At 36.8% G+C, this 21,955-nt stretch overlaps 2 protein-coding genes across 2 annotated transcripts; one reads left to right on the forward strand and one right to left on the reverse strand.

Annotated features, from left to right (window-relative positions):
• Window positions 1-680: 680 nt before the first annotated feature.
• LOC103717908 (vacuolar protein sorting-associated protein 2 homolog 2) lies at window positions 681-10,892 on the reverse strand. The gene is made up of 11 exons (XM_008806467.3): window positions 10,719-10,892; window positions 10,329-10,373; window positions 9,764-9,798; window positions 9,629-9,679; window positions 9,327-9,431; window positions 9,174-9,245; window positions 8,944-9,015; window positions 2,224-2,304; window positions 2,029-2,064; window positions 1,843-1,904; window positions 681-1,029 (listed from the first exon to the last, which is right to left on the reverse strand). Exons 1-11 carry the CDS (start codon window positions 10,750-10,752, stop codon window positions 957-959), a joined length of 666 nt encoding a protein of 221 aa, XP_008804689.1. The 5' UTR covers window positions 10,753-10,892; the 3' UTR covers window positions 681-956.
• A 6,065-nt stretch (window positions 10,893-16,957) lies between these two features.
• LOC103717909 (cadmium-induced protein AS8) lies at window positions 16,958-21,793 on the forward strand. The gene is made up of 3 exons (XM_008806468.4): window positions 16,958-17,069; window positions 17,191-17,437; window positions 21,305-21,793. The coding sequence occupies exons 1-3, from the start codon at window positions 17,019-17,021 to the stop codon at window positions 21,571-21,573; spliced, it is 567 nt and encodes a 188-aa protein (XP_008804690.1). The 5' UTR covers window positions 16,958-17,018; the 3' UTR covers window positions 21,574-21,793.
• Window positions 21,794-21,955: the final 162 nt, after the last annotated feature.

Consider the following 21,955-nt stretch of genomic DNA (forward strand, 5'->3'; position numbering starts at 1 on the left):
CCTAATTTCAACTGATCCGCCCAGTCATAACCTAAAATAAAATAATTAAGAAGAAATAAGTAAATCATATATAAATAAAAAAAGAGACAATGAATTTTGTTAATCCAAGCAAGTATGCAAACAAATTCTGAAACCATTGATGGATTGACCTGATCCGGTTCTGAACCGGACCTGAATTTTTTAGTTGGGTCTGAGTTATACATGGACTCGACCCGATCCGAATGACTCATTGAGTCAAAAATTGTAGCGTTGGACCCATCCCGATCTTTTATGGGGTTGGGTCTGGATCCAAAATTAGGACCCGGATAAAAAACCGGATTGAATCGGATCACTCATGACCCAACCCAACGCGACCCATTTGCACCCCTAATTTCAAACAATCCGCCCAGTCATAACCTAAAATAAAATAATTAAGAAGAAATAAGTAAATCAATATATAAATAAAAGAAGAGACAATGAATCTTGTTAATCCAAGCAGGTATGCAACTTCAGTTGGTCGGAAGCCAGAGCTCAGGAATGGATAAAATAGATGGATATGGTTTCTAGTAATCAGGTAACAAGCTTTCCAGGCAACAAGTAATTCCACATCAGCCATGCAAGTGAATGGAAGCTTCATGGAGAAACAAATCAACTTAACAGTAGTTTCTACATGTCTCTTGTGCATAGCCAGGGTCATTTCCTATGAATTTTCCCACTGTTTTTTTTTTATGTATTGCATGAACATGTAAGAGCAACAAGAGTAGGTAACTGTATTCATGGCTCCACATGTGTTCCAAGTTCAGAGTTCCAAATCTACTAGTAGCAATTAGGAAAGATGAGAAGGTTCATATCTTTGGTACATATACTCTAGGATTAACTAAAAGAATACTTATAGCCAGAGCTTTTATCAACAATAATAGGAAGCCTTTCATGGTAACCAGTTTACATACGAAGGCATATATTCCCTTTTAGCCTAATCAGATGCGCCGCAGGGATGCCAACCTCTTCTCCAGATCATCAACTTCAGGGTTCACTGGATTTGTATGAGCTCTGCAAACACATCACATAGTCTCAGAAACAGATGCAAATTGAGGAGTAGAATGAAAGAGAAGTCCTAACTTGTAATCAGTAATTTCATATTCATCTCTGTCTCTCTGAGACACATCTCATATTATGTACATACTATGACATCATTTTTTCCTCCCCAAAGCTACAATCTCTGCCTCCTATAACTTAGTTCTTTTACTGCTAATTACTTTGCTTTGAGCACAATGCATGAAACAACTTCCTTGCAGCAGCAGAAGGAAAGAGATCTGAAGTCATCTTCGACTTCTACATACTTAACATGAGCCCCCCATAACCATATGATTTGCTGTACAGTTGTGATCTCGTAGTGCCCAAGATATGATGTGCAGAGAACTCAATAGAAATTCTTCTTGATGATTTGATGTGCAGAGAACAACTATAATCTCATAGTGAACCATATTACTAATTTATTTTAGACATGGAACATAGATAAAAATCACTTCATCGAATAAGACATTTTATACTTGACAACTTCAACTTCTTGTAGAGCAAAAGTACTATGCTTGTTGCATTAAACAAGATGTCTTAAATCTAAAGAAAATATAGTAGAAATTTGATTCCTCCGCATTGGGAATCTTACAGGGATTACATTGCACTGACTTCCAGATACTTAAATTTGACATCAGCATAATCAACTTTCATAGCTGTAGCAATTCCGAAATTTAGGCAAAGAGCGACTAATTTCTATTAGATATTACTATCTTGTTTAAAGTGAGCATGAAGCATAATTACATAAACGTCATTTAGTGAACAGTAAAATCAACATATGTTTTGTACCTTGCAGCATTGTCCACTTTCTTATTGTTCATTGCAATCCGGCCTTTAGGAGCTGAAGATAACTGCAAAAATCAAGAAAAAAGGAGAATAGATTAGCATCAAGCAATTAAACATGTACATGTTGTTTGAAACTGCATCCTGATGAAATTATTTGGGGGGGGGGGGGGGGGGGGGGGGGGGGGGGACCTGTGAGGCAACATCAACACCGATTTCATCAAGCACCTGAAAAGGAACATCATGTGAAAATGAGATTGTCGATTCAACTATGTGATATGAATTGAAGAGGAAACTGAGGGTAAAAGGGATTCACTTGCAGCTGCTTTAAAAGAACAATTCCATGGTAATCCTGGTCTAATTGAAAAACTGCAGCAGTTAGTCTACCTGATTAGTGAGCTCTTCCGTTTCCTCTTCTGCCTCATCTTTATCCAAAGTTTCATCTATAGCCTCTGACATCATCTCAATCTGCATTGGAAAATCATATAGTACTTCTTGAAAGAAAGGCTTTATGAGTAACTAATGCAGTTACTGTGGAAACAGATATGACATTGACGACTTGATCGAGAATATGCTATCTTCTATCTTTTGAGTTTCAGTCCTCTATGGTCTCAAAGACCCACCATGGACAGCTGCAACCTTAAAAAAGCAAGTTGTTCCATCACTCAAGTTCAGTTATCATGGTTATCAAATTAAGAGTCTGGCTCCGATAGAATTGAACAAATGTGGTCAAAGATAGTGCTGGGGTCAGAATACAGAGCCCTAGTAATGGTACCCAAACTCAAATGCTAATTACCTTCTCAGAAAAGACTTTATGATCTGTAGTTCGAAGCAAATCCAATTCAGCTTTCTGATGAATAGCAGACTTCTAGAAAAGAAACTACTGTTCAAAAAATCTATATAGATTGAGATGTATCGATAAGTTCGTCTCTAAGATTGAAAGTTTCTAGTGCGGGAAGAAAATACATCATGCTGTGGAAATGGTTAGGCAATGATGGTTCTTGTCACCTAACACCCTTAACTAACATCACCAACTTCACAGAGTTTCAGATCAGTAATCAACATAATGCAGCAGGCCAGCAGCGTATAAAGCAACCATGTGCTATGTGCAGACAACTCTAAAGAAAGTTACGTATGCAACAAAGCCCATGATCAAAGGAACCAAGATATTAAAAACATCAATTTTTGTTGCAGAATAGCAACTTTAGACTAGTCTGCTTTGGCCAAGATGACATTTTGAACAAAAATTTAGTAAACCTCTCTTCAAGCCACACCATTGCATTCATCAAAAACAATTAATATTTACTTATGAATCACCACAATGGACCACTTAGATTTCTAGGGAAATATATTAGATTTCTAAGGAAGTGTATCACCTCGCCACAACCTGCTACTGCAAACTACCTAAACAATATCACTTGAGTCTTGAGTTTAAGTGGTAAAACCATCACATCCAGGATGGTTCATATCTGCTTTCAAAATTAATTTATTAAAATCACACATCAAAAACTTAATGGAAGATGTTCTATGACGTTAGAATTGCATATATTCCTTCAAGAAATGATCGCTCTTCATTCTAATTTTTTATACTGCAAGAATTAAAAAAATTGTTTCATGTATCCCAATTTTCATCTCCAAGACCTTTTTCCTTTGTAATATCGCTCAATGATTCATCTAGACCTAACCACGGTCCAGTTCTAACGGGGGAACCGGACTGGAACCGAATCGGAAAAAACCGGATCGGAACCGTGTCTCACGGTTCTTAACCGAACCGGAACCTTGAGAAATACGGTTTGGTTAAGGTTCCAGGTTTGATGGAACCGAACCGAAACCGGAATCGGCGGTTCGGTTCCGGTTCGAACTGGAAAAAAAAAAAAGAAATGAAAAGAATGGCGCCATCTCCCTTAAAATTCAAATGGTCACATGACCATTTGAATTTCCAAATGGCCAACAACCATATGGAACCTAAATTTTTTTTTTTTACTTTTTCATCCAAAAGACAATTTTACCGCCTCCTAACAACTAAAAAATGGCTTGTTTGAGGGACATTTTGGGAAACAAAAAATACCCCCAACACTATATATACCTCTCCAAATCAAGTTTTTCACCACACCACTCAATCTTCCAATCTCTCTCTCTCAATTTTTCACTCTCTCAATTATTCAATCTATTCCAATTCTCTACACATTCCATAACTTAATTGTTTTTCTCTCAAAATTCAATCAAATTTTGAGAAAAATAATTACTTTCCATATAATTTTTGTCATATAAAATTTCTTCCCATATTTTCATTTTTTCCAATCCAATTATCAAAAATATCTTACTTCCGCTCAAATAAAGGCAAGAAAAAAATATGTTCCAAACCCAAATTCTTGGGATCCAAATTACATTCCTCCATCAATTTCCGAATTAGATCTTCCCTTTAATATTGAGTGCTATAATATGCCAAATACTTTCGATCCAAATTACCGACCCCCCTCTATTGATGAGTTCAATTTAACTCAATCTTCAGAAGATATTGATCTAAATTATGAGGCAAATCCACAAGAATTGCATCCAAATGCAGCTACTCAAGAAGTCATTCTATAGTTCCGCCATCAAATCCACAATCAAAAGGAAGGGCTCCAAAATCCGACATATTTGTCAAGCATTTCAAGAAAGTGCAACTTCCAGATGGTTCATGGCAAGTAATTTGCAACTACTGCAGTCACACATTCAAATTTAAACTCGATGGTGGATATGGATCGTTCACCAAGCACCTTAACAGCAAGCATGCAGCAGAAGTAGGCATCGATCGTTTACAAACACAAATGACCGGGTACACTACATCTAGTCCTTCTCCTCAATTATTTCAATATAATGATGCAAAATATAGGAATTCATTAGCAAAAATGGTTTAAGCAATGCATTTATCATTTTTATTTTCTGAACATCCTGAATATGTTGCTGACTCAAGAAGCTTTACAACCTACTGCTAAACGAATTTCTAGGACTACACTCGTACGTGCCATAGTTAAATTATATAAAAAAGGCAAGCATGATTTATCTGAATTTTTTTCATCTTTTAATGGAAATGTTTCTTTGTGTTCTAATATATGGAGTGATCATTGGCAAGTCCATTCATACATGGGTATCACATGCCATTGGATCGATGATGAATGGCAAATGTAAAAAAGACTTATTGCTTTTAGAGGTTTTGATGAAAGACACTGCTGAAAATATTTGGAAACTAATAAAGTATGTTTTGGACGAGTATAATTTAGTTTATAAAGTATTTTCAATTTCTTATGATAATGCATCATCAAATACTGCTTCAATTCCTCATCTTGAAAAACTTTGCAAACCCTCATTTGGTGGTAAATATTTTCATATACGATGTGCATGTTACGTTTTAAATTTATGTGTTCAAGATGCTTTAAAATCTCTTGGTCAGTATCTTCAGCCCCAATTAAAAATGTGTTAGAGTATATATGGTTACGTCCACAAATTATGAAGGAGTGGTTTTCTTTTTGTCGGCTTCATAATATGAGGCCAAAAAAATTTCCTAAAGATGTTCCAAATCGTTGGAATTCCACGTATGAACTTTTAAATGAAACTTTTCCTTACAAAAAATTATTATGTACTTTTATTGCAAATAATGTTTCTAGTGTGGTTTTATTTTTCCAACAGTGGATGTTTGCAAAAAAATTATGACCGTTTTAAAAGTTTTTAATGATGCTACTAATAATTGATCTGGTATTTATTATCCTACTGCTTATTTACTTATTTTAGAATGTGTTAATATTGCTGATGCTATTAAAACTTTTGAGAAAGATAATGATTTGCAAGCTCCTATTTCTGCGATGAAAGTGAAATGGCTTAATTATTATAAAAATATTCCACCTCTTAATCTTATTGCATCTATTTTTATCCACGTAGCAAAAGGACCTAAACAACTATAATATGCATGAAAATAATCTGTCAAACCATCTAATTTACTACGTGGATCAAAAATAGATGCAACAAGATTAAGAGGTGGAATATTTTTATAATAATTAAGCCATTTCATTTTCATCGCAAAAATAGGAGCTTGCAAATCATTATCTTTCTCAAAAGTTTTAATAGCATCAGCAATATTAACACATTCTAAAATAAGTAAATGAGCAGTAGGATAATAAATACCAGATAAATTATTAGAAGCATCATTAAAAACTTCTAAAACGGTCATAATTTTTTTGCAAACATCCACAGCTGGAAAAATAAAACCACACTAGAAACATTATTTGCAATAAAAGTACATAATAATTCTTTGTAAGGAAAAGTTTCATTTAAAAGTTCATACGTGGAATTCCAACGATTTGGAACATCTTTAGAAAATTTTTTTGGCCTCATATTATGAAGCCGACAAAAAGAAAACCACTCTTTCATAATTTGTGGACGTAACCATATATACTCTAACGCATTTTTAATTGGCTGAAGATACTGATCAAGGAATTTTAAAGCATCTTGAACACATAAATTTAAAACGTAACATGCACATCGTATATGAAAATATTTACCACCAAATGAGGGTTTGCAAAGTTTTTCAAGATGAGGAATTGAAGCAGTATTTGATGATGCATTATCATAAGAAATTGAAAATACTTTATAAACTAAATTATACTCGTCCAAAACATACTTTATTAGTTTCCAAATATTTTCAGCAGTGTGTCTTTCATCAAAACTTCTAAAAGCAATAAGTCTTTTTTGCATTTGCCATTCATCATCGATCCAATGGCATGTGATACCCATGTATGAATGGACTTGCCAATAATCACTCCATATATTAGAACACAAAGAAACATTTCCATTAAAAGATGAAAAAAAATTCAGATAAATCATGCTTGCCTCTTTTATATAATTTAACTATGGCACGTACAAGTGTAGTCCTAGAATTCGTTTAGCAGCAGGTTGTAAAGCTTCTTGAGTCAGCAACATATTCAGGATGTTCAGAAAATAAAAGTGACAAATGCATTGCTTAAACCATTTTTGCTAATGAATTCCTATATTTTGCATCATTATATTGAAATAATTGAGGAGAAGGACTAGATGTAGTGTACTCGGTCATTTGTGTTTGTAAACGATCGATGCCTACTTCTGTTGCATGCTTGCTGTTAAGGTGCTTGGTGAACGATCCATATCCACCATCGAGTTTAAATTTGAATGTGTGACTGCAGTAGTTGCAAATTACTTGCCATAAACCATCTGAAAGTTGCACTTTCTTGAAATGCTTGACAAACATGTCGGATTTTGGAGCCCTTCCTTTTGATTGTGGATTTGATGGCGGAACTATAGAATGACTTTCTTGAGTAGCTGCATTTGGATGCAATTCTTGTGGATTTGCCTCATAATTTAGATCAATATCTTCGGAAGATTGAGTTAAATCGAACTCATCAATAGAGGGGGGTCGGTAATTTGTATCGAAAGTATTTGGCATATTATAGCACTCAACATTAAAGGGAAGATCTAATTCGGAAATTGATGGAGAAATGTAATTTGGATCCCAAGAATTTGGATTTGGAACATATTTTTTCTTGCCTTTATTTGAGCGGAAGGAAGATATTTTTGATAATTGGATTGGGAAAAATGAAAATATGGGAAGAAATTTTATATGACAAAATTATATGGAAGGTAATTATTTTTTTCTCAAAATTTGATTGAATTTTGAGAGAAAAACATTTAAGTTATGGAATGTGTAGAGAATTGGAATAGATTGAATAATTGAGAAAGTGAAAAATTGAGAGAGATTGGAAGATTGAGTGGTGTCGTGAAAAACTTGATTTGGAGAGGTATATATAGTGTTGGGGGTATTTTTTTGTTTCCCAAAATGCCCCTCAAACAAGCCGTTTTTTAGTTGTTAGGAGGCGGTAAAATTGTCTTTTGGATGAAAAAGTTAAAAAAAAAAATTTAGGGGCCATATGGAAATTTTTCATATGGGCCGTTGGCCATTTGGAAATTCAAATGGTCATGTGACCGTTTGAATTTTAAGGGAGATGGCGCCATTCTTTTATTTTTTTTTCTTTTTTTTTTCCGGTTCGAACCGGAACCGAACCACCGATTCCGGTTCCGGTTCGATTCCATCAAACTTGGAGCCTTAATCGAACCGTATTCCTCAAGGTTCCGATTTGGTTAAGAATCGTGAGACACGGTTCCAGTTTCGATCCGATTTTCCGGTTAGAACCGGACCGTGGTCAGGTCTACTCGCGAAGGATTTCAGTTGAAAGATGCAAAAAAGACAACCCCATCTCTCTTATACCTAGTCCCCCAAGAACCCTATTCCATGCAAAGGATTGTCAAATAGAACTAACACTCGGTGAAACCTTCATCTAAAATACAATCTTAATCTAGCAATGGTAGAATTCTTATGCTTCAAAATGCTATTTATGTCTTCGTTTTTTTTTCCCTAGTGTCTTCTAATAGCATATCTTTCTAGCAAATGATATTCATATCTATTAGTTTTCAGAACACAAGTGCATGACCAAAATCAAATGATGTGGATAAGTGAAAGGAAAAGCACACCATTTGCATCTCCTACATAAGGAATATATGAAAGATGAACCTGGGAAGCATGTGGTCAATCTTGGAAAAAAGGATACGCAATGCGTGAAGATATGGAATCAGCATTTTTATTATTTTTATTGGTCATTGCTTCAGCCAGTCCTCACAAGGAATAAATGGTGAACCAGCTATAAAATGTCTGAGACAGATGGTAACCCAATAGGTATAATGGATAGAGCACCAAATATCATGATTCTTACTGTGTACAAAGTGCATGTTTAGGTTTGCAGCAATAAAATAATGGGAAGAATTGTGCCAAACATGCAATATTTTTCAAATATATATGTGCATGTTGTGGGTAGAGGGAGCACATGTCTGTGTGTGCACAATGATTAGGCGCCTAATTTTGGCTGGTTTCAGTTAACATTCACATTTCAAATCAATTAGTAGTGAATGAATCATGGCAGAGGGAAACTAAACGCACATTTCAATAACAAAGAGAAGAAAAAAGAAAAGGTTGAGAATTTTGCAAGAATCCACTAGTATTCAAAAAATACATCAAAATTTAAATCAGATACTAAAGAGCTCTACCGTCATGTCCATTTGGGCTGATTGCTTCTGGAATTCTTTCATCACTTTTGCCTGTTTTGCTGGTTCCATTTGCTGAAACATGCCAAAAAATTTCCATGTCCAAATCCCAATAAGAATTTTTTTTTTAAAAAAAAAATCGAATGGTAACAAAACAAACTACCAAACTTCTAAATTTTTCATGATGACACTCGATTTGCTCAACCAATATAAATTTTGAGCTTTCAGCCTACCTTGTTCATGGCTGCCATTGCTTTACTTGCACCTTTCATGCCAGCAGAAATTGAGGTACTTGCATACATTGCCTGAGAAAACAACAAATTTAGTGTTCACAAAAAAAAAAAAAACTTAAAAGCATTGCTGCAGGTATTGTCAGGATTCCTGACCTGTGTGTGAGTTGCTACACCTCTTATTTGTGCACGTGTTCCCTGTAAATTAGTGATCTGCTGCCTCAGACGAATAAGTTGACGAGCTAAGATCCGAGTTGCAGGCTGGAAAAAAAACAGAATGCCAAATAAGTGTTTAATGCATATTGGAGTAGAAAATAAGATAACACGCCCAAGATTGAATTACCAAGTAAATTTTAAAAAACCTATAGAATACAATATGAAAGAACAGGAAGAACCTTTTGATATCAAGGAGAATTAAGGAAAAAATGAAGATATATGTATCAACCCAACAAACTTGCCTCATTTCCAGTTTTTGCAGTCTTCTTTATCTCTGCCACCAGCTTTTTCTCCTGTCATGAGTCACTTCTGAGAAAGAGTGCAAAACATAACTATGTGCAAATTTTGCATTCAACTGTTTGGGCAGGCAAGTTTACCTCCATTTGCAGGGCTGCAATCTCCCGTTCAACACCTGAAGACATAAAATGGAATAAATAGCACAAGCTTTTTAGTACCAAAAAACAGAATCTGTTACAATTGATTCAGAGACCTCACATTGTGTCCTATTATACATAACAGGATTATAAATAATAGCCAATTATCCTACTTTGATGGCCATTTTGCAACAGAAAATAGTGGCCGTAGTGGCAATTTTCATTGTTCACCAGCATAAAATATTTTTTATAAAATTTCAGTTCCTTCTATCAGCAGGAAAAATAAATATTTATCCAGCAAGCATAAGCATGAATAAATAAGATGGTCGGTTTTCTGTTACTGTCCTTATAAGTTAATTTCTCTTATAACAACTAAATAATGGCCATTATAACAGTCATCACTTTATTCCAAAAATAAAACTTAATCCACCAGACCATAACAAAAGTGGCCAAATAACAGTCATTATTACCAGTATAATGGGAAATGACAGAGAAGAGAGAGGGGGGAGGGGGAGGGGGGGTTTGGGGGAGAATAATCCCAAGACACATCTGAAAACAGGAAGCTGACCTCTTGTGGCCACTGACATTTCTCTTTTGCTCGTCCTGAGAGCATCTGCGGGGTCGCAAACAAGATTAGATTCTCATATGGAGTGGAGTAGGAAAACACCAAAATCTAGTGGAGAAAAGCAAATTGACATCTAAAAATCACATAATACACCTACAATGGCAGCAAAAATCCAAAAAAAATATAAATATAAACCCCACCAACAAAATTTTAGCAGCCAAAAGCAAAAACACAACCTTATCGGCTTTTTCAAGTCAAAATTTAATATTTTTAGGCCCACTCGAATCCGATCGAACGTATATAACGGAAAACAGCAATGCATGACCAATCCAACGCAGATGGATGAAATGCTTGACGGAAAACCCTAAAGAAACACCAAGAAAAGCCTCTAACCTTTGGCGGAGGTTTTCTTCTTGAAAATATTCATGGCTCCACCCCTCCAACGCGACCGCAGAGACCCAGAAAAACGAGAGCGAGATGCGCTGGGAGAAGGGAAAACCCCTAATTGGTGTCAGATCTAGAGAGAGAGAGAGAGAGAGAGTGAGATCGCTGGGGTTTTAAAGGGCGTCTTGGGAATCTAAAAAAAGTTTGTTCGGGAGCTTCTCGCTCGCTCGCTCGTTCGTTCGCTCGTGTGAGAGGAAGGCCCAAGTAGCCGTTGCAGTATGGACGGTTCCTTTCGCTTTCCAATGGCTAACGGGTCTTTCCTTTTGAAATAAGAGAATATGCTCCTAGCTTAGGTTTTTGTTTATTTCAATAACTAGTATTTAGCAAGTGTCATACAAACCAAGTTAACTACTCAACTAATAGAGTGAAAGGGTTGGATCATAGTTGTATCCTTAGCATCATATAAGGATTTACCACCCTTTGCACCCATCCACCATTTGATCATCCACTATATGCTTTGAGAACTGTGTAGGTGAATGGACAATAGTATTCGGAGTACTTTGTAGTGGGTGATCCAACAACGGATAGGTGTAAAGAAAGGTGAAACCTTCTTCTGTGCGAATGATACAATCGCATTCCAAAAAAGTAGGGATCTTATTTCTCTATGGATGTTGGTTGAATCAGTGTTGCACAACCCTAGCCATTAATGTGATATCATCTCAATCCTTGGGAAATATAAATAGACAAATCTTGAGATTATAGTCTACAAAATATAAAAAATTATATATATTGATCAATATTTTATGATATTGATTATATTTTAAATTAATATATGATATTTATATATAGTTGTTAATCCTGAATTTACCATATAGGAAAAGATTTTGAGATATTAATCCTAAAATATTGATTGAGATATTCAAATCTAAATTCTTTCTAAGTTTTCCACCTTCCATATTGCCCAGAGATGCTATGTTGATCTCTCAATATAAGTAGGGTTTTGAGGAAAGGGATATTGATAGGATGGCCTTTTAGTTTACTACAGATGATAGGATGGTTCCTCCTTTTTAAAAATTAAAAATAAGGTAGACCCAGTTTAAGTACCTACAAATGCTAGGTTATTCTCTGGTATTCGGTATTTTCAGTCCCTAATGTAAAAATAAAAAAGATGAAGGTGTTAAGAAGATTGTTTTGGTGTAAGAAAATACTTCAATATAGGCTGCTATAGATCCTTTAGTGCAGTTATTAGTGCTAAGGCATTCGACCCATATCAGCAACATTAACCCTACCAATTGACACTAACGGCCTTCACCGATCATGGTGATGCTAAGGCTACAAATGGGTCGGGTTGACCTATGTCTCGACCCATCCCGACTTGTTTAGACCCGATCCGACCCAATTTAGAGGACCCGTGGTGTCGGATCGAGTTGTAAAATTGAACATATTCTATTTTTCGGGTTGGGTCTGGGTTTACTAAATTATGACCTAACCCTACAGAGCAATTTTGAGTTTCCTACCCTATAACCCAACCCGAACCCAGTACATTGTTAGGGCCGGCAAGGGTGCTTAAGGGTCTCTAACTCTATATTTCTTTAATCTCTACTTGTGTTTGAGGATGAGAGAAATGAAAGAGACTATTTTTTGTAGTATCGAATGACATAAATTTTACATTAAGGCTTAGGTTGGTTATATTAAATAGAAACACCGTTGTTCTAAGAAGAAAGTTCAAACTAATGAAGGCAAAATAGAGTATAACTTTACTCTGAGGAAGAAGATGGGTTCATGATGAGTCCTTTGCAGTTGTTGAACTTTATCATGTATCATTATCAAAACTATATTCCTCATTTTGGCCCATATATGCTTTTCTAGTAGTACGTTTAGAAAAAATAGTAGTAGATGCATTCTAACAAATTTAGGGGATATCATTGCTGAGTAAAAAAGATTCTAACAAATTCTAACCCCACAAGACATACCAGATCTACCTTTTGATTCATGTCATTCCAAACTCAGCCAGTGATAGAAACAAATAATCTAATGCATTTATTCAAAAGAAATCATCCATAATCATTAATAAGAAGATTATGTCCAAATCAAATTTATTCAAAAAAAGCTAATTAAATATTTTCTAAATCCTAAGTGCCTCGTTGCTTAGTCCCAAGCTCCATCTATTCTACTGCATCTATACAAAAATCGAAGAGAGATGATGAGTTTTAGGGTCTAGTAAGTTACCAAATCATCTAGTTCGAGCAAATATATATACAAGAAATATAAATTTTTAGTTTGCATGATTTTTCATAATTGAAAACATACTAATAAATATATCATGTCTATCAACATAGATTGAAGATATATAATGCATTTGGCCAAAATAAATTTTTAAACCAACCATAGACGGATCATTCACTCTCACTCTTCTAGTATTTACGACTATGGCCATGATTAGCCTATGGCAAGCCCTGAAAGAGACTAGATCCTGGCTACAACAGGTCGTCCATTAGTCATGCATCAATAATCGTCCCACCGAAGGCTCGGAAGGAAACTAGCTTTAAAATCATACAGAAAACATGCTTACATCGGCATATACCAACGATCAACCCCGATGGCTAGGTCCGAAAGAAAACTAGCTCCTCACTAGAGGCCTAGAAGAAGACTAGATGTGATCATATTCGGACTAGGGACTAGTAATCAACACATAACATATACGATATTAACATATTTATCAATATAATAAAATATAATTCATGCCCAAATAATTCATATCATACTTGATCCAATATTTTACAATTCATTTTTATTTAGAGCACATAAGCTACATAAATTAACATAACATAATAGCAATAGATTAATTTCCAAATAATGTAGATCATGCCATGTGCATGATTAAACACTAGGGGTAGAGGTAACTTACAATTTTTGCTTTGAAATCTCTCCAAATTCATCACTCAAGAAAATTGTCCAAAAACTTAACATAATCAAGTGTCTTATTAGACTTCTATAAGGCATCATATAACTTGAAATATCCTATGGTAGGATCCAGTCTATGTCCAGACCACCGAATCTAGCCAATGTTCAGGGGTCTCAACCATTCCTTGGATCTAAGAATTAATTAACACAAGTATTTCACAATGCGATGGCATTCGTGGTTAGCTGAATCTAAAGAAATCAATCTCAATCCCGCCTCCTTGCTATCTGGATCCGGCTTTCCACCTGATATTAAAGTTTTTGAGTTAGATCTAACTTATCAATTAAAAAATAGACTAATTAAAGAGATTTTCACTCGATTTGCATCAACCAACAAGATGGAAAGAAGGGAGACAGACTTGACCTAGGTTCAATCAGGGCCTGGGTTTGATCCATCGGTGTCGTGGATAAATCATTGTATTTGGTCCAAGAAGTAGGAAGAGAAGAGGAGAATTTATAGAAAAATGAGAATTGGGAAGAAAATGAAGGAATTTAGAAGAAGATGATGAAGATGGAAAGGAAAGAAGAAGAGAGGGAAGAGGAGAAGGTGGGAGAAGGTAATAGAAGCTGCATTGTGATGGTTGTAGAGGAATTGGTGGTGGTAGGTGATGCTCAACGAACTGTGGATAGCAACAACCAGCGGAGATGGCAAAATATAGAAAAAAAAGTCTCAGTTTGCCCCAAAAATAGAAAGATGGAGTTGAGTTCGGGTCCATACGAAGGAGGTGAGAAGAGGGAGAGGGAGGGCCAGGGTGGCATGGGTTCCTAGTGTGGTGGCCGCGACCCTTGCTCTGCAGAGCCCATATGGAGGAGGTGAGAAGAGGGAGAGGGAGGCCTAGGGTGGTGCGGGTTTTTGGCATGGTGCCTGGGGCCCTTAGTGTGTAACGGTGCTTTGGCCGCATATACTAAAAATAGAACAAGGGAGGAGGAGAGGGCAGCACCCCTAGCTGCCCCGGGGAGCAACTTCCTCAACCAAAGGGGGCAATGACAGAGTGAAGGACTCATCAGCAAGTGGTGATGATGGCGAATCTCGGCCAATAATGATGGATTCTGGTGAGAAAATGAGCAGCAATACTTGAATAGAAAAAGTGGGACAATAAAGAGATTTTAGAGAGAGGAGGAGAAGTTTTGGGCGGCGATGCTTGGCTGTGGTGGCATGGTGGCCACCGAAGAAGAGGAAGAAAGGGAACGGAGGATTGGTCTTGATCAATCGTAGTGGATGAAGGATCCACCAAAAAAATTGCAACGGATGAAAGGAATTTAAAAAAGGATTTTTTAGAAAAGATAGACTTGGTCTAACAAGTGATAAAGCTGGTCATTCGTCGGTTGCCAAGGGCCTAAATAGCCGGCGTCCATTTGTATCGACTCAATAGAGTATGCACCAGCCACAATTGTCGTCTGTGGTCATCCTCAATGACCACCGCTCTACCAAGAGATTGCAATCGCATCCTCTTTTTCTATAGCTTATCATCTCTTTTTTCTATTTTTTGAATTTTAAATGGAAGTCAACTAGGCTTACCAACTTTTGTTCAAAATGAGCCCAATTTGGGCCATGTTGCCATTGGGAACTGGCCTGCCCTAGGCATCAAGTGAGTGATGCGACGATGCTGGAGGACTCGGCAATCGGCTGCTACCAGGGTCTGGTCCAATGGCCGCGCTCCGATCTGAAACAACAAAAATGAAGAAGTCCTTTTGTCAGAGTGTGTCTGGTGAGGGAACCCCTTATGTCTAAGTTAGGATGATGCTCAGAAAATAGAAGGAGATTCTCCACAGTCCATTAGGGCGTCCAGCACTTGCCTAGAAGGTCCTCTTAAAAAGTTGGTTGTATAGGCGAAGGAGAGTACTTATTGCTGTGGTATTCGGGCACATATGTTGGTTAGGATTGGTTGGCCTTTGCACATCCTAAATATTAGGTGTGGACATATCACATGCAGATCACGCCCTGCCTGTTAGGTCGACATGCGGATCATGCCTTCGGTCGACAGGATTTCAGAGATTGCCTAGGATCTCGGCTAGGTTATCATCATCTGTAAGAAGCTTTCAAAATTCAAACCTGGCTGCACACATTTTGGTACGCCAAATGGCTACTCCTAATCGATGGTGCGCTAGCTTCATAGCGAATTCTGATTAAACAACCCTTCTGGTGAGCTGGGGTCGATCCTGATGTGCATTAGGCTAGTTCCGCAAGTGCCTTGGATTTGGGTGAGAAAGGATAGTATTAATCCCAATAACTATTGGACTATTCTAAGGATCTAAACAAGAAGTTCTGCCAACAAGAATAATTAAAAAGAGATGGCTTTGAGATTCTTTTAAGAAAATTATAAAAAATAAAATCCCCCAAAATCAGCTTTTCAATCACTTACGAGCAAGAAAATATATTCTATACCACATGCACCACATCAGCAGTGCATCACACCAATCCTATTTCAACACATCATGCCTTAATGCAACCCCTCTAGGTCCACTCTCTCGATGAAAAAATTTCTAAAAAAATCTACCAGCTCTCCTAGGAGTAGCGATTGGATCAGTTCGGATCAGATATAGGTCGGGTTGGATGCAGGTCGAATCAAAAATTCACCAATCCAAATCTGACATATTTATTAAACAGGTCAAAATTTCAAATCTGAGTTCGACTTTTTTATTAAATAGGTAATCCAACCTGACCTACATAACCTATTTATTAAATAAATCAAGTCGGGTGAAACAGATTAAACAGATTTCTAATGGGTTAAATAAATTTAAATAGGTTAAATATGCTAAACAGGTCGGGTTAAACAAGTCAGAAACTGGTTAAACAAATTTCAAACAGGTTAAACGGGTCAAAAGTTTAAACATGAACCCAACCCATTTAATAAACAGATTTAGACGGTCAACCTATTTACGACCCAAATTTATTTATGTCAAACCCAAACATGATTAAAGTGGGTCATTCATAGATCAGATTGACTAGTCTGATCATAAATTGCCACCCTTACATTCTCCTCTCTAAAGAGGTTGCATTAAGACGTGACATATCAAAATAGGATACAATTTCTTCTTGTGGGTAACACATATAAATATTCAAACGTACGCGAAATTCTATCTAGTTGTGAGCAATCCGTGACTGGATTTGAATCGGTTGAAATATAAATCAAGATTTTATATCTCGTTGCCCTGACCTAATCTCATCCAAATCCAACCGGACCCAACCCTGCCACCTTCCAAACAAAATAAAACAAAGCGGAGGGCTATCTAGTAATTACAAGCAAAATCAGAGCGGCTTTAGCAAGAGACCCAACGAACACGGCAGCGGCAAAATCGCCGAACGGATAAACCTCGTCCTGCAGCCGCCAAGTTGGCTTGGAGTTCATGTCTCAAGTCCAACCCCGCCGGAGACAAACCGACGTCAATGGAAAATCGGTAACTATTTTCCCTTTCTATTCTTTTTTTCTCAGTCTCATCCTTAATTGCGTAAATGTTTGTTAACTTGGCATGGAGAGTGATGTTGGTCTCAAAATCTCTTGATGCGATTTGATGGCAGTTCGTTATGATCATCAAGGGGCTGTTTAGGAGGTATGAGAGGTGGAACCCTGTGCACCCGACTCTGGGGACCTTCTGGGGCATGGGGATTGGCCTCGGATGCGGCGTCGGATGGGGGCCGGGGTTTGGGCCGGAGGTCGTTGGCTATGTTGGGGCTGGCTGTGGTGTGGGATTTAGCGTCGGCATTACTCTGGCTGGCGTTGGTATTGGCCTTCCAAAAAATGGCCTCATCCAAATCCCATTCAATGGTATGGTCTAGTCTCTAGCATCAGTTTTCTTTTTCTTTTTCAATGTTGTCTAGATGGTATTTGAAGTAGAAAATGATGATTTAGTTGTGCATATGCATAAGAATCATGTAATGTAAGTTAACCTTCTCTATTGCAAATTATGAGTCCACTCTTATGGTGATTATAAACATGATAAAAAGAATAACTTGAGGATGTATAAGGCTCAAAAAAAAAAAATCATGGATTATCCATTTTTGGCCAATATGTTTGCTGTGCGAATGCCTTGATGATTATTTTCTTTCATTCTTTGGGAAGTAATGAAAACAGTCAACATGCAACCTTTTAAATTTAAGGTATCCAGATAACATTGTGTGGACACATAGGATAAGATATCGAAATTTTGCGACTGTATTGAAATATGCAAGCAAGCATCTGCATTAAGACAATATAGAATGACCTTTTGATAGGACATTAATTTGCAGAGGTGCAAATGTATAAAGGGGTTGGAAGAAGGCCGAAAAAGAAGTGAATAACAATAATTCTATGTTGGGTTACTGTTGCTGTGTTGGTAGTCTATGGCATACGAAAGAAGAAGCATGATTGACCAACACAATAAGAGAAGAGAAATGGTTATGAGACTTTTGAACATATTATCATTCTTTCGGCCCCTTGTCAAAGAGATTTTGTTGGTTGCTTTTGTTTCTTCAATGCTTGTGGCTACATAATTATTGTGGAGACACACTTGGTGGAGCATGAATTTGATTTAATATGAAACCCATCTTTGAAGGTCTTAAAAGTGTATGGCTTTGATTATTATCTCTTCTTTGCGCCGAGTATTCCCTCTACCATCAACATAATTAGAGCAAGAAGAAGAAGAAGACAAGGTTTAGCATAAGCCACTGTTTTCCCTATTTTAATGATGACAAAAGCATGTTTCGTTTACGGACCAAGAAAATCTCATACTGTAAGCCAGTGGATCTTGCTTTATATGTAAATTGCGACAAATGGTGATAGGGGTCCTCAATTTAGTAGTTTCCATAATCAACAGGCGAAACATGGAGCAAGTGCAGTGCAGTTCATCCTATTAGACTAGTGATTTTTTTTAATATGATGAGCATGTTGCTGGCTCAGCTAAAGACGTGCAAATTTGAAAACTTTGAAATGGGTGCAAATCTGTGGTTGAAGGACCTTCATAATGTGTACTAGGTCTTCTATGAATCCATAGATGAGCATCTGAGCATTACTTTCTGGATTCAGCAAGTCATAGCTTACATTTGAAAAATGTGCTGAGGGAAATGAGATGTGAATTCATAGGACTCCTCATTTATGGTTTCATGGCAGTGCCAGATTTTAAATCCCATTGTAATAATTTATGTCAGAATATCAAAATTTCCAAGTGCTAAACTTAGCATTTACTGCCTTGTAGTGCTGGATAGATGCAATGCACATGAGAGGAACTGAGGAAATATGGGTGGTTGTGGTTCCCCACAAAATCATTTTCTGCTATTTACGCAACTTGATGAATATATTCCACTTTTGGTAGATGATCTTTTTTTTTTTTTTTTTTTTTTTTGAGAGTAAGGAGTGAACTAATTGTGGTTTTATACTAAAGAGTGTAATAGCTTTACTGATGGGGAAAGTGCTAAGAATTCAAAAAGTAAAGAGATGTCGAATTTTACGCAAAGCTGGACTCAAAGACTTTCGCATTAATTATTAATGTAGAAGAGGTTTTGCTGCTGATCCGATGATGTGCTGCTTTAAGCAAAAGTGAGGATAATGTTCATTCCTTTGATGTTGACCACATGTTGCAGCAAAGTTCAGGTTGACTTAGGTTCTCCTCTCATTGATATGACATTTTCTAAAGCATTTCAGTTGTTTATCCAAGAATAGTGGAACATTTGATTGCTTGCAGATGCAAATTCAGGATGAATCTTATAATACTTACACCAGTCCTTTATGTTTGGGCTATTGCATAACTTAATCTTGGAAATTATTTCTGCTTTTCGGCAAAATGTAAATGGTTACCAGAAATTGTAGATAGAGAGCAATGTGCCCAAGGGTGAGTAGCAGTGGAATGACTGGAGTCAATTGACGTGGAGAGAGGTGTTGCTAAGAATGTCCATAGGGAGGGGGAATTAGAGGAAGACAATGCTGCTCATCAGTTTTTTGGGGGTTGAGGTATAGGAATGGCAAGTTGGTTCAGATTGGATCCTGTTCTAGGTCAAAAAATATCCATATTGAATTAGGTTAAAGCCCAGGATGTAAGCATAAACTTGGCCTATTTACTCAACAACGAATTAGTTCCAATATTAGGTAACATTTCAAGTTTATGGGATAACTTGTTCTTTCCTTTGTTTGTGTGTTAGATCTGTTTGAGACGAAGCTGAGTACTACATATTTACTTGCTTGGATCAAGATTAGGATTTGGGACTTGCACCAAACAATGGGCCAATATCGCTACTTTATTCCAGATCCTAGTTGCTTACATACAGGGTGAATCTAGGTCTATCCAACATGCCAACGCCCCAAGCGGATGAATTATATTTGCTCACTTTGTTATGGGATCCCACATACTTAAAGTTTCCAGTTAATTTAGGACTTTGAATGTAACCTTGTATAGTGTGTGAAACTGTGAATGTTTATTTTCACATAAGTTTGCTTATTGTTGGCATTGCCAGATTTACATGAGACTATATGCAATCTGATGAAGAGGCCCCTAAGAATTCATCTATAACCATTATAAAGGTGGGAAGGTTTGGGGTTGGTTTTTTTTTTTTTTTTTTTGGGGGGGGGGGGGGGGGGGGGGGGGGGGGGTTACAGTTGGAGTGAAGGGAAGAGAGCATTGTGTTGATAGAATTTGTTATCAGCTGTATCTGGAAAAATTAGAAGAGCCCCGAACAACAGTGGCAGTTTTAAGCCATTGAAACTATCCTGTTAAAAATTGAAATTATTTGTCTACTTTAGTTCAGAGGGTTTTCTCTAAGTGATTGTTCCAGTTGGCAAGATCTTGTGGTAATCCCAATTTAAGAAAAGTGGGAAAGAATTTCCTAGCCACAACAGTTCTGCATATAAGCTATCATTTCTGGTGCAAGGCCGTAAAACTTCACAATTTGGTGTCAGCTCCTTGAAGATGTCCTCAGAACACAATTCTGAAGGTTTGATGTTCTCTATGCAGCAGTGCATTCTCTATTTTGGGTATCATGTCCTTTATTAACAATTTAATGCCTACTTCAATAATGAACCTTAGCTCTATGAACAACCATGACTATAAACATAGCATTAAAGTACCTTCTATAGAAAAATTTCATTAAAACAAATATCAATAAAAATCCATATATAAAGTTGTGTTTGGACTTTGGACTAATGCCAACTGATGTGGAATGGTGGTTATATTTGAACTTAAGCTTAGGAAAACACTTAAATGCTAAAATATTCTCAAAACAAACCTTCAATTTAATGTATTGATATTTCTTTTTGTTTAGTTAGAAATGGAATCAACTCAGGTTGTCAATATCTAAACTAACTATGACAAAACTAATGTCTTAGAAACTCGCAGATAAAAAACATTTCAACGGAAAAAAAAGAAAAAAAAATATTGAAGTGCAGGACTTCCACTTTTGAATCAATTCATCACGTCTGTTCAAGAGCAACCACTACTTCCGACATATGATGCATTTTTATGGTCTGCTTAGCACTCACCATAAATTATAATGTTACAGGGAATTTGATACTATATGACTGCTGTTGACTGACTATGCTTTATCTCTTTTTCTGTAATTTTTAATGCATTGATGTTTGCAAAATGTATAGACAACAACTTGTGTGACATGTAATCTGGATATTAAAAAGTAACTAATTTGCCACCCTCTTTGTCGGCTTTTATAACAGGTAGCGGTTCTTTGGAGTCTGCAAGATCATATGCACTTACAACTGTGAAGAGTGTGGCTGAGGATGGTATGAACTATGTTGCACCTCATGTATCTTTTTGGAGGAAGGAAACTAGTGGAAGGCTCTCAAGATTTAAGACAAATATTCACTTTGAGCACGGAGTTGAATTAACCAAGCTGAGCAAAACTTTTTCTATGCATATTCAGTCAACTTTGGAATGTTTTGAAGCTTTCAAAGATAAGTGCTGGCCTGCTAGGAAAGATACATGAGCAACTTAATAGAATTTTCATACTCTGCTGATTCCTGTACCATTAATTAACTAACAGTTTTTTTCCCCTGTGACACCACTTACTGTAAAAATGGGACTTCAGTGGTTGTCCTCCAGCCGTTGCTTAGTTAGCATGATTTTTTTTCCTTCTCCAATACTAGGTTGTGATCTATTTATAGATGAAGTGGGTCAAGCTGAAAAGAACTTCAGTATTGTGTGCATAATGGAGCACAAGTGGAATTGCTTCTGATCTGTTGCCTCAAAAAAATATTCCTAGAAGGTCTGCAATATTAGTACCGGACCCCTATTGAACCGATACATCCCGTACAGGTTTTTGGTATGGTACATACATTGTATGGATACTCGATACTGAGGCTGTACCA

This window comes from Phoenix dactylifera, chromosome 16, assembly GCF_009389715.1.
Source record: "Phoenix dactylifera cultivar Barhee BC4 chromosome 16, palm_55x_up_171113_PBpolish2nd_filt_p, whole genome shotgun sequence".
Lineage (NCBI taxonomy): Eukaryota > Viridiplantae > Streptophyta > Magnoliopsida > Arecales > Arecaceae > Phoenix > Phoenix dactylifera.

Coding starts and splice junctions, on each gene's coding strand:
- LOC103717908 (XM_008806467.3), bottom strand. CDS start 10,752: ATGAATATTTTCAAGAAGAAAACCTCCGCCAAAG. Junction 9,016..9,173: donor CAATGGCAGCCATGAACAAG/GTAGGCTGAAAG, acceptor GGCATGTTTCAG/CAAATGGAACCAGCAAAACA. Junction 2,065..2,223: donor CGGAAGAGCTCACTAATCAG/GTAGACTAACTG, acceptor GTTCCTTTTCAG/GTGCTTGATGAAATCGGTGT.
- LOC103717909 (XM_008806468.4), top strand. CDS start 17,019: ATGTCTCAAGTCCAACCCCGCCGGAGACAAACCGACGTCAATGGAAAA. Junction 17,070..17,190: donor CCGACGTCAATGGAAAATCG/GTAACTATTTTC, acceptor ATTTGATGGCAG/TTCGTTATGATCATCAAGGG. Junction 17,438..21,304: donor CATCCAAATCCCATTCAATG/GTATGGTCTAGT, acceptor CTTTTATAACAG/GTAGCGGTTCTTTGGAGTCT.